Genomic DNA, 14,233 nt, shown 5'->3' with positions numbered 1-14,233 from the left:
AGAGGCAAAAGGAATTTTGAGGACTGGAGAACAGGGGATAAGAAAAGAGCAAGTCTCCTTCCAAGTTGTGAAGATAAAAGAAAATTAAGGAAGCTTTCCTTAACCTCTCATGGGCAAATGTATTTCACATCTCCCAGAACTGCCAGCCACAGCCTCATTCAGGTATTATTAACAAGTTAGAACATAATACTCAGTGGACTGAAAAGAAATTAAGCAGCAGAGCAGGCTGCTCATGGGAGGTGCAGACTCCCATCCTTGAAGACTTTCAAGATCAGACTGGATAAAGCTCTTCCCAACATGAATTTTACTATGATCCTATGATTTCTATATAGAGAAGAACTACTAATATGATGCAGATTTTTTTCGTCCACCCCCTGCCCCCTTTTATCAAAGGAAATTATACCCACAACAAAAAGCCTGATTAATAGACAACTACATATATGAAAATCAAGCCAAATCAAAGTTAGGAAATGCCAGAATTAAGGCCACCTGTGTAATCTTAATTCATATTAAATCAAACACTTGGGGCTCCTATAATGAACAGATATACATTTTAGAAGGATGAGGCTCAGTATAGATCAGTATGTTTTCCATATCACCTGACAGCAAAGAAAAAATGCTTGCAGCCTTCTTCGCAGCATCTGTAAAACTATTTGCTCAATCTGCCATCCATCTTCCACTTTAGCTCTCACATAAATATTTGTCTTCAGTAGCTATATTGCTAATTTATTTTTCTTAAAGATATTTTAATCAAAAGACCACAAGCATTTACAAGTATACGTTGCATGGAAACTTTCAGCATCATTATTTCCTTTAAAAGGAGATCTATTTCATGTCAGTATTTGCTGTCAATTCAGTGGTATAGTTTGTTTGCTTTGGCTTATTTTATTTTTAGAAGGGGCAATTTAGGAGGCTGGAAATCTTTTCTAAGGGAAGGATTTTTTTTTTAACCTAGTCCACACAACCTTCTGAAGGAAATCTGTATCACAGAAGCAAAGGAATTCCGTATTTTCCTTCTCAGTAATATACATTTGGGGGTTTTTTGTGATCAGAAAAAGAATCACTGCTGATGCTGTACTTAACCCTTATTCAACAAACTGAAAACCAGTGAGGATCAGTTCTATTCCATAACCAATGGGAAAAATACACTGTCTGATCTATTCTAGACCTATTTTTATGTTTGCTTCCATTTCAACATTACTGACTTCAAACGCTTCAAAGTGACACCATGAATCAATTCTGTAGTCCAATACTGAGTCTTCTACATAAGTCAACTGTACTGGCAACCCTATGATTTCCACACCAGTAAATGAAGAGCTCATCCCAATTTAACAAAGGAACTTCCTGTACTTCTCCATACAAAAAAGGCATTATGTGCCTGAGTAGTTCCAGGCAGAATGCACCTGGTCAGAAGACATTCAAGGTCACACATTTAATCTCTTCAAACCATATGAATGTTGAAAAATACTGTATCCTGTCAAGCTAATATCAAGACAATCAGAAGAACTATATTAAAAATTACAATTCATGAAGTCTAAAGTAAGTCCAAATTCTATATGGGTCCAACAGGGACTAAATGAGTCCAGCTTGCTTTCCCTTATCTTTTTGATTCATTAATTTAGCAGCTTAGATTTAAAAATTTTGCAAGTTCCAAAGGAAACTTACTACTTGGTGATATCTGTTAACAAATTCCATATCTGACTTCAGTTAGTAATGTATATTAACACATCCATTGCAAAAGCAGTTTGGAGGGTTTTAACAATGCAAATAATGCATTTAATAATGCAAATAAAATAATCTATTTTGTAGTTAATATTTTACATAGAAACAACTGAAAGTCAATGTGAAAAGTAAGATCCCACATTAATCTTAATGAATTTGCACCTTGTGACAGGACAGGAAGTTAATTTAATTAAATCATGGACCAAATATTCAAACTTAGCTAAGAACAAGCGCACAAAGCAGGAAGGTGCTCATCTGCATAAATGCAGAGTTCTATCAGGTAATTTAGAGATCTCATCCTTCCTTTCTTCTGTACATAAAAAAACCCACTAAATAGTCATAATTTTACAAGCCCCTAAGGAAGGAATTAACAGTTTAGGAGAGCTCTACCCAGTGCCCACTGAAAGATATCTACACGCAGGGCTTTCTTCCTCTCGACTTAGGATTGTTCTGAAATTCTGCAAAAAGCAATTACCATTAAATCTCATCTCTGAGTATCGTAACTGACAAAATGTAAAATGAATTACATTGGAGCAATAAACACCTATATGCTATTACCCAACTATCCACACAAATAAATAGGATTTTATATTTTATTATATCAAGTAGATTCCTCTAAAAATATGTTTTTTTACAGTATCCTCTTCCTCAAAACAGAACAGGGCAATACATAAATCTTCTAGTATGTCCCCTGTTGGCCCTTTAAAGATCAAGTGGGAACAGAAAGGAGCACAATAGTGAATACCATTATCTAGAAAATAATATATCAACAATTAATATATTTTGGTCTTTTAAAAACCTCAGATTTAAGGTGCACTTAATGGAGCACTTCCATTGATTACAGAAGTATTTAACAAGGCGAGAGGTAACCTTTTAAGCAACATTTTATTTATTAAAGTCTTTTAAAAAATACTTATAAATATATATAAGCCAAGGGAAAATGTCACTATTCTGTGAGCACTGGGACCAATTCATACATACCAATTTCTAGAAATGCTTTCATGTTGCTATGCATTGACTGTAGCTCACCCAGAATTCAAGCTGGAACTAGCTAAAAGTTCACATGGTATATTTAAGATGACCAATGACAAAAACTATAATGCACAAAATACTTCAAAGAAAAGAATGTTTTTCTGTTGAACAAAGACAGACATATTTTTATTTTCTAAATATGTTCAGTGTTCTTGTCTCAATACAGTAGCTGAAGATTATGAAACTGATTCCATACATATAATTCAAACTGTTGTACACATACTTGAGTACATATGTTACAAACTAGATAAAAACTAAATCAGTTCTAATAAACCTCAAACTAAATAATGTTATTGATGGAGTTAAATAGCTAGCCTATAAAAAAGCAACTTAATAAAAACTAACCTATAAAAAAAAATCACGTGCACTGAAAATTCTTAGTGCCACTTATTCAAATCAAGTAGAGGACAGCTCCTCTTACCAGTAATTTCAGCATAGTTGTAAAAAAGGTTTGTAATAGAGGACAAATTAAAAATAGGGCTTTAGCCAAACTCTACTAAACTATTTTTAATGACAATTTCCTCTGGTAAAAGACAGGTTAACTGTAAGAAGACAAACATTTACTTCTGATGTTTACTGGTGCTTGGGGTGAGAACTTCAGAACAGCCTCTGGCTGAATTAACACATCGTACCTGGTCCCCCTCTGAATAGGTTTAGTTAGTTTACACACAAACATAAATGATTTCTTAACTATGTAAATCGATATATAAATCACTACTATTAAAAAAAAAGTCTCAATTTTCACATCTTCAAAATTTGGTAAAATTATTATTGGATCTTCCTGTGTGCAATCACATAATGCTCCACAAATCCTACACTGGGTAAACAAAATACAGCAAAGAGAATATTCCATTTACTGAGAAAATAAGTTCTTCAGTAAGTTACACTGCCTAGTTTTTCCATATAAACTTTATTAGATTTAAACAGCCTCTCATTCTTTTTGAGCTTGGTATAATTTAACTTTTGCTGAAAAGTACTTTTTAAAACTGTATGTTTATTTTTAGATAGTCAAATTTATCAGCAGCTAAAACTTCCAGTTAATTTCAGCCTTTTTTGGTCTGTAATACTGTCTATTCACTTAGGTATTTTTGTTATGATTTCCATTCAACTTCAGCTTTGTTAACATCCTCTCTATCTTGCTCTTCTCTCAACCTCTAAAATTTCATAGACAAAAAAAGACCAGAATTTAAAACAATTGTGCAGTACTGGCAACAGAGGCACATAAGCTAAGGTGCAGCATAGGGCTGAAGATGAGAGTCAAACAAGACAATAAAACAGCTGTCAAGTCCTGCTGAGAGGTACAGGTCTGCAGCTCCAGAAGAGCACAGTAAATAAAAAAATTAAATGAGTATTTATCAATTAAAGCTTAACTTTGACAAGAAGATTAACTTTTAACTATTTAAGTATCTTAAAAGTTTTTAAACAATTATTTTTAAGCCTTTTATAAGGGCCACCTTTGACAGTGCAATTTTTGGGATGACAGATCATGGATCATGTGTCTCATCCTTACTAAATGACCCTTTTCTAATAGCTTAGAGAGAATTATTCTACCCCTTTTGTTTGTTTGTTTTTTTGGTTTTTGGTTTTTTTTTTACAATTTGCTTTTGTAGAATTTGAGTTTTCATTTCTATTTCATTTTGAAAAAGCTTCCTGCAAGGCTGAAATTATTTTACACTCTGTTGCTAAGACGAGCAGTCCACACTGATAGCATGATTTGGCTTTCATCCCCACTCCATGGACAGGATGTACCCAGAAAGTTGACAAAACCAGTGTGTAACGTCACTGGATTACTTACCGGTGAGTAGAGCTCTATTTGATCACCTCCTTTACCTACCATCATTGGCCTTTGGGGGTCTCCCACAAGCGCTGCACATGACTCTGGAGCCCTTGAAATTTCAAATTGCAGGTCGGTAAGCTCATGCATTGGCATATGTTTCAAGCATTGACTTGCCCCTTATTACATGAACATCAATACCATACAGAGACCCCTCCTCCCTCAGTTACAATTTAACATTGTTAGTTTCACAAGGAGATACCTGAAGTTCTGTAAACAGGAAAAGTTCCAAAATTAATAACTAACTTTTTTTCCCCACCCTCTATCCTTACTTTCTTTACAGGTCTGATCTCCTTGAACCCCCCACTTACCCCCCCCCCCAAAAAAAAACTAGCATCTTGCTAGGGAAAACTTCTTATCTAAGAACACAGAAGAAAAATACCTAATTTATCACTGGTTTGCATTTGAATGACTAGAGAGAATAAACTTTTTTGCCAGTTCTCTGGGATTTATACTTTTATTTATATCAACATATGCAACTACATGGTCAGTCAGCTTACCAAAGCAAAGACAAATAGCCAATTCAAAATCCCACAGGCCCCAAATAAAGCATAAGCATTTAACTGAATGAGCTCTACTTTGATATTCAACAGTAAACACAAATACTGTGATTGACATTCTCAAATGGTAACAGAGGCTCTAAATTCAAACTAAGAGTGAGGGGAATAGAGGGAGTTTTAATAGTTTTGTAGTACAAGTAATATGGGCCAGGTCAATGCTAGATGCATGCACAGATGCACGTTTACCTACCTGATATTTCAAATTTCATCAATTCCAGCTCCATAATGCAGTGCGCTCAGGAAACATTAAAAAGTGGGAGACAGTGACAGAGATCCCAAGCTAAAGAAAATGTTTCAGTAAATAATTATCTGTTTGTGTTTACATTTGTCATATTTCCAGTTCAAAGTGAACAAAATATTTTTTATAGCGCAAACAAGATACAAAGTGAGAGTGGTGTAATTTTCAAATAGCAAGGCAGAAATTTTATTTGCACTAAGTTATCGTTGTATCATCTAAATATTAGGGTGGTCACGGAGAAGTGGTTTCTAATGCTACATCAATCTCATTGTATATATGACATGAAATTTATTAGTAATCAGCTGTAAGTTTAGGATGATACAATAAAATTTTAAACAGGAACTAACCTTTTCATTTGATTGTCTTCTTTTCTTTAGATGAATGAGATCTGTTTCCACCTTTTCGGCCAACTCCAGCTTCCTTTTGTTCCTCTTAAAAGCTGCTAAACTAAACCCTATAAAAATAATTCAAAAGCATTTAAGTGAATAAAATTTACTTAATTTAAACCAATATAGATAAGTTACAGTTTGGAGGCCTCAACCCTCACATATTTTTACTGGTGCAAAAAGCATCAATAAAAAAGTCAACAAGTAAGTATTTAAGCTTCAGTACAAGATGTTTACATCTTTTCCTAAGTGAAAAAAGTTCTACTATTGTTCAGAAACAGTGATGGCTAAAATATCTAGTAGAAACAAGCTGCTGAACACATATGGAAGCTATGTTGGCCAAACTATCTCTCTGTGGCAAAGAAGCAGCACTGCACAGAACAGAATGGAATAAGCAGCTTGTGTTAAAATTATCATTTTTGACTGCTGACAAGTAAATAGATACCATCTGAGCTCATTCTGATATCCCTAAAATTAGGCTACTATTTTATTATCTTAATTGCATATCTGTATGTTTACCCATATATTTAAAGCCACACAATAGTCTCATAAATATTTTTATGTTCCATAATCCAACAGTCTAAAGACCACCTAGGTCTTGAAAAGACAGTATTTTCCACATCCAAGTCCCACATTCAGAAAGGAACTAAAGTGGAGTAGAAAAAAAAAAAGTTATGCTTAAGAGACCGAAGTTATATATTCCCATTTCAGAAGTTTCAGTTCATTTAAAAAACTGCAGATATTGACATACTTAGTTAAACTATCACATCAGTTTAAATTAGTTTTGACTTAATATTATCCACAAAATGTCTTACCATCCCCTTTGAAATTTAGAGAAAAGAGGAGGGGGGACAAATGCCTTTTGTCACCTGTTTAGTCATGCAAGATCAAGCTACCAGGACAACAAATGTATACACAGGTAAGTCACAAATTCAATGGAAATTAAAAATCACAGGTTTCCTATTTAATCTATAAGTCTTAAAAAAAATATAATTTTAAATTAAGTTCTGAATATAGCTACGTCACTTTTATTCAGAAGACTGGAACAGCTGCAAGAACAGTCTATGAATGAAATCAATATTGCAGAGCCAACAGAACACAAAGCTTTCATTTACAATTCTCACAAAGTACATAGACAGTGAGCATTTTACTTCTTTGAAACTTGCCCATGAAGGTGCCAAAATCATCTAGCAAACTCTCCTTTAAACTTGTTTTTAAGTACATAAAACTGACCTTAAACTATCACAGTTATTCATATAACCTAAAAGTAATGAGAAAGCTGGCATTTCTCTCCAAAAACCTAATGAATACCAGTTTCTTAAAATTGTAAACACATATTAATCTGCCATCACCAAGAAAGGAACTCTTTCTCCCACACCAAGCTAATGAATGCAGCTACTTTGGACAACACATTTCTGTGTTTGAAATGAGGTCCAAGAGGTAAAAAACAAACACTTGATAAGGGGGAGCAGGCAAAGAATCATTTTAATCTAGTAATAATTAGGGATGGGGAGAAATGAGTAAAAAAACCCACACAAATCAAGACTTTGTTAAACAGAAGTGTCCCAAAATAAACCAAGCCAGCACATTGTTTTTAACAGAATTTTTGAACAGCAGCACTTGTAAGTTGACATGACTTCAATAAGTATAGCAAATATCTATGAGCAGAGCCACAATATGGGTGACTAAGGATGGTGTCTGGCCTTGGTACTCATCAAAAGTATATATTACACAGGGATAAATATGTCTAAGGCTGTCATTTACTGCTGCCATTGCCTCCTGCCAATTCAGAAAAAAGTTGTGTACCTAAAGAAGCCAGACAAATATGAGGGAACAGGAGATCATACATGAAAACCTGAACACAAGATGTTCTCCTTGTACTCCAGAATCTAGTGCTAGTGGTGTCCTGAAACCTTCTGCAATATTTGCACATTCACCAGTTCAAACACATGCACAAAGATCACATCAAAACCAGAGGACCCATAGGGTAGTTCCGAGCTGCCCTACACAGAGTGCTGATATTTGGCCTCTCAGCATCATCATTCCAACTATACTTTGGTTGTTACTTATCCCGCCATTTTTTCCACAACATACAAAATTCTCCAAGCTTAAGAGAGATGTATTCACTTAAGTCCTCAGTTTCCAGCTAAGCAATTAAACCATTTTCAGAGTTTACCTTGTGCTTTAAGATTCTATTTGTCTTTTCAAAACAAGAAAAAAAATCTGAAGATCTGCTTTGAAGAATTTAATTGTTCACATTAACTTCTTATCTGCATTGGTAATTCAAAGCGGTATCAGTAAGCTAGGAAATTCAGGGCAGAAAACAGGTCATTATTAACAAAGAAGTACACATCTTACTAGGCAGTAAGAAACACTATGTAAAAAAAATTAGGCTAGAAATGTACCACCTTGCCCATGTTCACAGAATGGATAATTCTATCCTACAAATCAATAATTTTAGCTAACAAAAAACTGTGCTTAGTCCCCAGGTGTCAGAAATATTTTGAATTGCTGGGTACCCCAACTGCCTTTCAACTGTATGCTGGGCTAAGGACTTGTCATGCATTCCTTCTGTATTGCTTTCTTACTTCGCTGGTCTCATACATGGGAGAAGTGGTACAGTGCATCAGGGACTCTTTTACTCAATGATCAGACAAACAGAGCCCCAGGAGATGCTGTGGCGAACATTTTTTGCATATCTTGGACCATGTCAGGCAGACAGATGAAGAAAGTTTTCTAGTAACATCAGGGGTTGGTGGTTGGAAGGGATCTTAGTAGGTTGTGTAGTCCAACCTAAGAAAAGCAAGCCCAGTTTGAAAGGGCTGCATAGGAACTTGTCAAGTTTTGAACATCTTCAAGGATGGATATTTCACAACTCTGGGCCTCTGTTCCAATATTTTATCAACCTCATGTTAAAAAAAAAAGTAAAAATAAAAAAAAAATCAGACCAAACTTCATATTTTCTAATTTATGTCAGTCCTCTATGATCCTATCCCTGTGCATCACACCCCACCATAACCAATATACTGCTTAAAGACACAAGCACAGAACAGTCTAGGTTAAGGAAATTAGCATGTTTGCCCAGTAAAATACACAAACTTTACCAGCTTCCTCCACTACAATACCTACAAAATTTAATCATCAGCTCCTCTTTGTGACAGATACTGTCACATTCAAAAGTTCATGCCATTACACTAAATATTAAAGAGGTGCCAGTCATGTACTTCCAGATGACATGAATTTTGATCAGAAACATCTGAGGGCCTTTTGGTGCCAGGGTGGGGCAGGGGGTGGGGGAGAGGAGGGGGCAGGGATTGTTTTGGAGAAGTTATTTTTCAGGGGTGGAGAAGGGTAGTTTTTAAATATTATGCCTCCCTTTCCCAGAGTTACTTACATGAATTATGTATTAATTCAATAACTCCTAAGTTTTATTCAGTCTAGCATTAAATGTCATACCTATCCATACTGTGAGGGAAAGAAAGTCTATTCAGACTTCCCCTAGAGCAGAAATTCTTGCACTCAAACTACATTCAATTTCAGTTTAGTTATTAGGATTAATTTTTCTCTGAAAGTTGAAGAGTTTGTTCTAGCAAGGACTGATGAATTATTTTCCCAAAATAACAAAACACAATTATTATTATCAGTTATTATCAATTCCTCTTAGCAGGATAAAACAGCTAATACCTCCAAAGTAACTAAAGAATTGTGAAATAAAGCAATAGTTTATAAAATTTATAAATTTCCCTTTTTTCCTTTGACATAGATCTACACCCAACTTTAGATGATCAGTTAAAATAAAATGTCTTGAATCTTATATCCAATTTTTTTCCCCCCCCAAACTAAGGGAATAAAGCAAGTGAAAGGCTGGCTGCCTTCAGCTTATTCCTGCCTTTGCAATGTTCTGTCTACGTAAAACCACTATAAATGTCACTAAATGGGCTAGTACTCTGTTTGCTTTGTCTTGTTGTACAAGTGACAAAAGAAACTAGAAAATACAAGTGAGCTTCATGCTAAACAAATGTAAGATGAAATTAAAGTTTTCTGAAAACATCCTATAAGCTTGGTCCCCATCAAAGAATATATTGTGGGGTTTTAAGTTCAACAAAACATTCTATGAACTAAAAAAAAAAAATCCAGGATTCAAATGTGCTTGGTTAATGATGCACACATAACATGGAAAAATAACCCACTGAAAAATTATTTTGAAAATATGCACTATACACAGAAGGAAAATGCCTGAACACTGTTTAAGTTCATAATTCACATTAAATCTATAACAAAACCTCAACTTTGTGGTGCAAGGATGCTAAGAAATTTCATTTGTCCTAAATGACAGTACAAAAAACTCTTTCACCTTCTCCAACAAGACAGCATAATTCCAAGATTGAGAGAAGGAAAAATGGAGAACACAGTATTGAAGACAGGCACGTTTTCCTAAAACAAATGCAACATAGCTACAACAACCTGATGTTGCCTGGGCCAAGCACAAAGGGAAGCAAGAGAGGTAGAGTTTATTGACTGGGGAGAGGAAGAAGCTAGAAAAAGAGAGGTAAGGGAGTAGATGGAATTTTAGTTTGAAAAATTCTTGGATCACAGCCCAGAGGTATTGTTGTTGGAATCTACGGAAAGGTATTTAGTACAACATCCTTTGATTTTGCCCAAGAATGTAAGAGTTTAGATGAAAATCAAATATGTGCTTGCAGATAAAAGTCTCTGACAATTACTACCCTACACAGTAATAGCCTGTATGCTCAAACTCATTCTTAAAAGAATTGTGTTTCTGAAGCCACAGAGTACAACCAGCCATTCTGTTTTGCTTTCTCATTTCTGTACATACTAACATAAATAAAAATACTTCAGAGCTGCTGGGAGAGGAAAAAAAAAAAAAAAAAAGAACAAAAAAAACCTCACAGCTTTACAAAATTATTGTCTATCAGTGTTTAAACGCCATGCTCAGGCCTCATCCAGATTAAAGACATGTAATGACTGACAACAGAAGCGTATCAGAACTAGAACTAAAAGCTCAGGACTTCAGTCTCACATGTATGGTATTTATCACATGTCCCTGCAATGCAGCATACAGTGCTTCTTTAAGAATTAATAATCTTCAAGGACCTGAAAACATCCTCGCAGTCCTCCGCATTCTCCCTTCAACCCCACAAGGGTGCCAACAGGAGCTACCTACATGTGCTCTGTATTTAAGTGCATTGCATTTGGGTCTAACTGTGCTGGATGGTGGAGGCACTGGGTGGTCATGGCAGAGCTGCAGAAGTTGAGACCAGTGCAGGGGTTTGCTGTGGAGAAGACTGAGTGGCTGAGCAGAGAGCAAGTGGAAGTAGCTCCTGCTCAGCTCCACATGCCTGCATGAGAGGTTGGTGTTAGTGGATGTGGTGTCAGAATGCCGGCTTGAAAATGTGATCTATTATCTGTAAGTACAGAAGTAAAATCTCACAGGCATATTTTGCTCAAAGTTAAGACTGTTACACATTTTCCCATTTTCAAAAGGTTCCAGTGCTACTGGGTAACCTGATGAGAAAGGATCACAAGACCTTCACTACATAATTCATTAGTACACGATCTATCTCCTACATTATTGCCCAGAGAAAAGTTGTAGATGCCCCATACCTGGAGGCATTCAAGGCCATGTTGGATGGGGCCCTGGGCAGCCTGATCTAGTGGTTGGCAACCCTGTCCAGAGCAGGGTGTTTGGAAATAGATGATCTTTAAGGTCCTTTCCAACCCAAGCCATTCTACGAATCTACGGTTATCATGGTTAAGCAATAAATACACTTTTATATAGGCTTTTTACACTGTTATCACCACTTTACAGAAAGAGATGCAAAAGTAATTATCAGCTAGCAGGTCAGTGGAAGAGAAAGAAAGCATTGGTCTTTGAGTCAGTTCAGAGATGCCATCTGTGTACCACTTGTTTGCCAACCTCCACATCATTTATGCATCTCTTGTACTAATCCTGTTGGCACTCTGGCAGTCTGATCATTCCCATTCCTTTTACCATTATCCTACATACAAGTGAAAATTTAACCAAAAACCTTGACAGTCCTATTATATATATACAGCAACTCAGCAAATGGAAGACAATTGTATTCCCCATTCTACACAGCTCTTAGTCAGCTTTCGCAGCCCATTAGAAATGATCCAGAGAACAGAAGTAAGAGAAAAAATATGAAAGAGAAAATTAGAATCATCCTATTCATGGACTCCTTGAAAGTACTGAATTGTACATACAGAACAAAATGCAAGACTAAGGTACTTTTTTCTTTTTTTTTAAAAAAAGGTGAAATTCGTACATATCTATTGTTAATTCTAGGTCTGTGTACTTTAAGTAAGCCTGTAGCTGACAGGCTGTTTATTACAGTACACTAACATTTCCCATCCAAAGTTAACACAAAAAGTTTTTAGTAAAAAACTCATATTTCCTTAAAATTCCCATGCGTTTATAAGCCACATTTTTTCAGGCTAGGTAAAAAAAATATTTAAGTGAACAACTATTTTTCACACATAAGTTAACAAATACAAATTTCTAACACTGCTAAATCACAAATCAAGTTCAGGACAATACGCAAACTTTCCTATTTACAGTGGTGGAACAGTAAGCTGAGAACACACACACAAACTCCAATGTTTCTACTACAGTCATAACATTATTATGCCACAAAACATTATGCAACCTACAACTGTTCAGTAATCTTTGTTTAAAAGCAAACTGTAAATTGAAAATAGTAAGAAAAGTCAAAGAATATTTTTAGATCTTTGGAGTACAGATCAAGCTCTGATCAATCATATAGCACCCCCTGGCAGACAATCTTATAGTCAACTGAAAGAACCAGAAAGGAGAACTTTCTACATATTATCTTCCTATTCAATATTAAAAGAGAATGCAACTATTGGAGGGAAGTGAATTAAAAAGGAATATTCTAGCAAATTAGTTAACCCACAGGAATTAAAATGATCCAGTGAAGAATTCTGTTGAACCATTGCTAAAATAAATGGCACAAATGAAAACAGACAAATGAAAATAAATTTCATTTTAACAAAGCTATTTTAAATTACAAATTAACACCACTTATGCTTGTGTTGAGACCAAAAGACTACTAGTGCTACTTCCCATGTTGCCGTACTTTGACGGAGACAGCAATGTGAATGGGGAAAAAAACTGCACTCAACATCAAAAGCACATTAAAAATAACCCCCAAACAACCTATCTTTCTCACAGCACTACTATACAGATCTATTCTTCATAACAAGAACTCAGGGTAAACTGTTGCTGGATGTACCATTTCTTACTGCTGCCAGAAAGAAGTCTCCTTTTTTTCCATAAAGAAGCCTTTCCTGCTCCCTTAGAAGATTTTCATTCAATGTATCTCCTGGGTACTTCAGCCCAACTTTTTTTCCTGGCTAACTTAACAGCCATTCTATCGACTGCACTTAGCTCTTCAGATTTCAGAACCACAAGAGAACCTACAATATTATGTCCACTTCCAGAGAGGATTTACAGCATGTCTGGAGATTTCCCCCCTCTGCCCCTCCCCCCCCCCCCCCCCCTTTTTTTTTAATTGCCAGTGAAAAACATGCACTAAAGAGAGCTCATTTACTTTGCATATTACAGAACAGAGGTAGCAACTTTTACTGTTAAAAGACAAGCATCTTCTGAGAGATACCTCTTTGTTTCCTAAAACCAGATACGTATTCAGATTAAGCAAGCTTCCTAATCAAATCTCCAAAGCCCTTGAGTTTCTCTCCAGGTCTCTCTCATTCCCACCCCAAAAACAAAGGAATAAAACATGGTCTAAGCCACTGCCCCAAGCCACTGACTGAACCCTGTAGCACAGTTCCAGCAATGTGGCAAATATTTTTCTTAATGCAATAATAGTAGAGGAGAAAATTGGGAGTGGGGTGAGGTTAGAGGGTTTGGAAGACAGGCAGGCTAGGTATGCAATACTGGTGGACAGAGCAACATATGGTGTCACTAGAGTATGACAATCTGCATGACTTATCTAGAAAAGGCTCTCCTTCATCAAAGAATCCAAGCAGTCATAAAATAAAAGGGAATTTCCTTGCATACACCAAATTGGTTAAAAAAAATGCAAAACAAAGTGTGAGTAAATAAATGGCCTGTTACAAGTGGAATGCCAAACGAACCTATAGTAGCACTTCCTCTGTTCAACAACAAGATGTGATTCTACTGATGACAGTAAGTTATTCAAGGTAAGAAGAGGACTTGACTGAAGAAGGATTCTGAGTAGTGACCTAACAATAAAACAGCAGGTCTCAAAATAATGAAAAAGAGGTAGTTCTTCAAACAACCCATAGTTGTAAAGGTTTTTGCTAGAAATTAATATGGGCTCAAGAGGAAGCAGCAATTTCATGGCAGAAAATGCCACCCAGTACCTCCATGTATGCAGGAACCAGTCATGACTCAGGAATTTAGAGTCTGGGATAG

At 35.8% G+C, this 14,233-nt stretch overlaps 1 protein-coding gene across 1 annotated transcript in view; it reads right to left on the bottom strand.

The window, feature by feature from the left end:
- The window catches only part of TASP1 (taspase 1), a gene marked incomplete at both ends in the record, with an annotated part of 73,977 nt that overhangs the window by 37,036 nt on the left and 22,708 nt on the right, over positions 1–14,233 (bottom strand). Inside the window, 3 exon segments of the mRNA XM_010177689.1 lie at positions 4,550–4,585; positions 4,587–4,640; positions 5,734–5,840. Of these exon segments, the coding sequence (XP_010175991.1) occupies positions 4,550–4,585; positions 4,587–4,640; positions 5,734–5,840 (197 nt within the window).

Source organism: Antrostomus carolinensis, unplaced genomic scaffold (assembly GCF_000700745.2).
Source record: "Antrostomus carolinensis isolate BGI_N321 unplaced genomic scaffold, ASM70074v2 scaffold4131, whole genome shotgun sequence".
Classification (NCBI taxonomy): Eukaryota; Metazoa; Chordata; class Aves; order Caprimulgiformes; family Caprimulgidae; genus Antrostomus; species Antrostomus carolinensis.
This window is presented reverse-complemented; position numbering and strand designations above follow the sequence as displayed.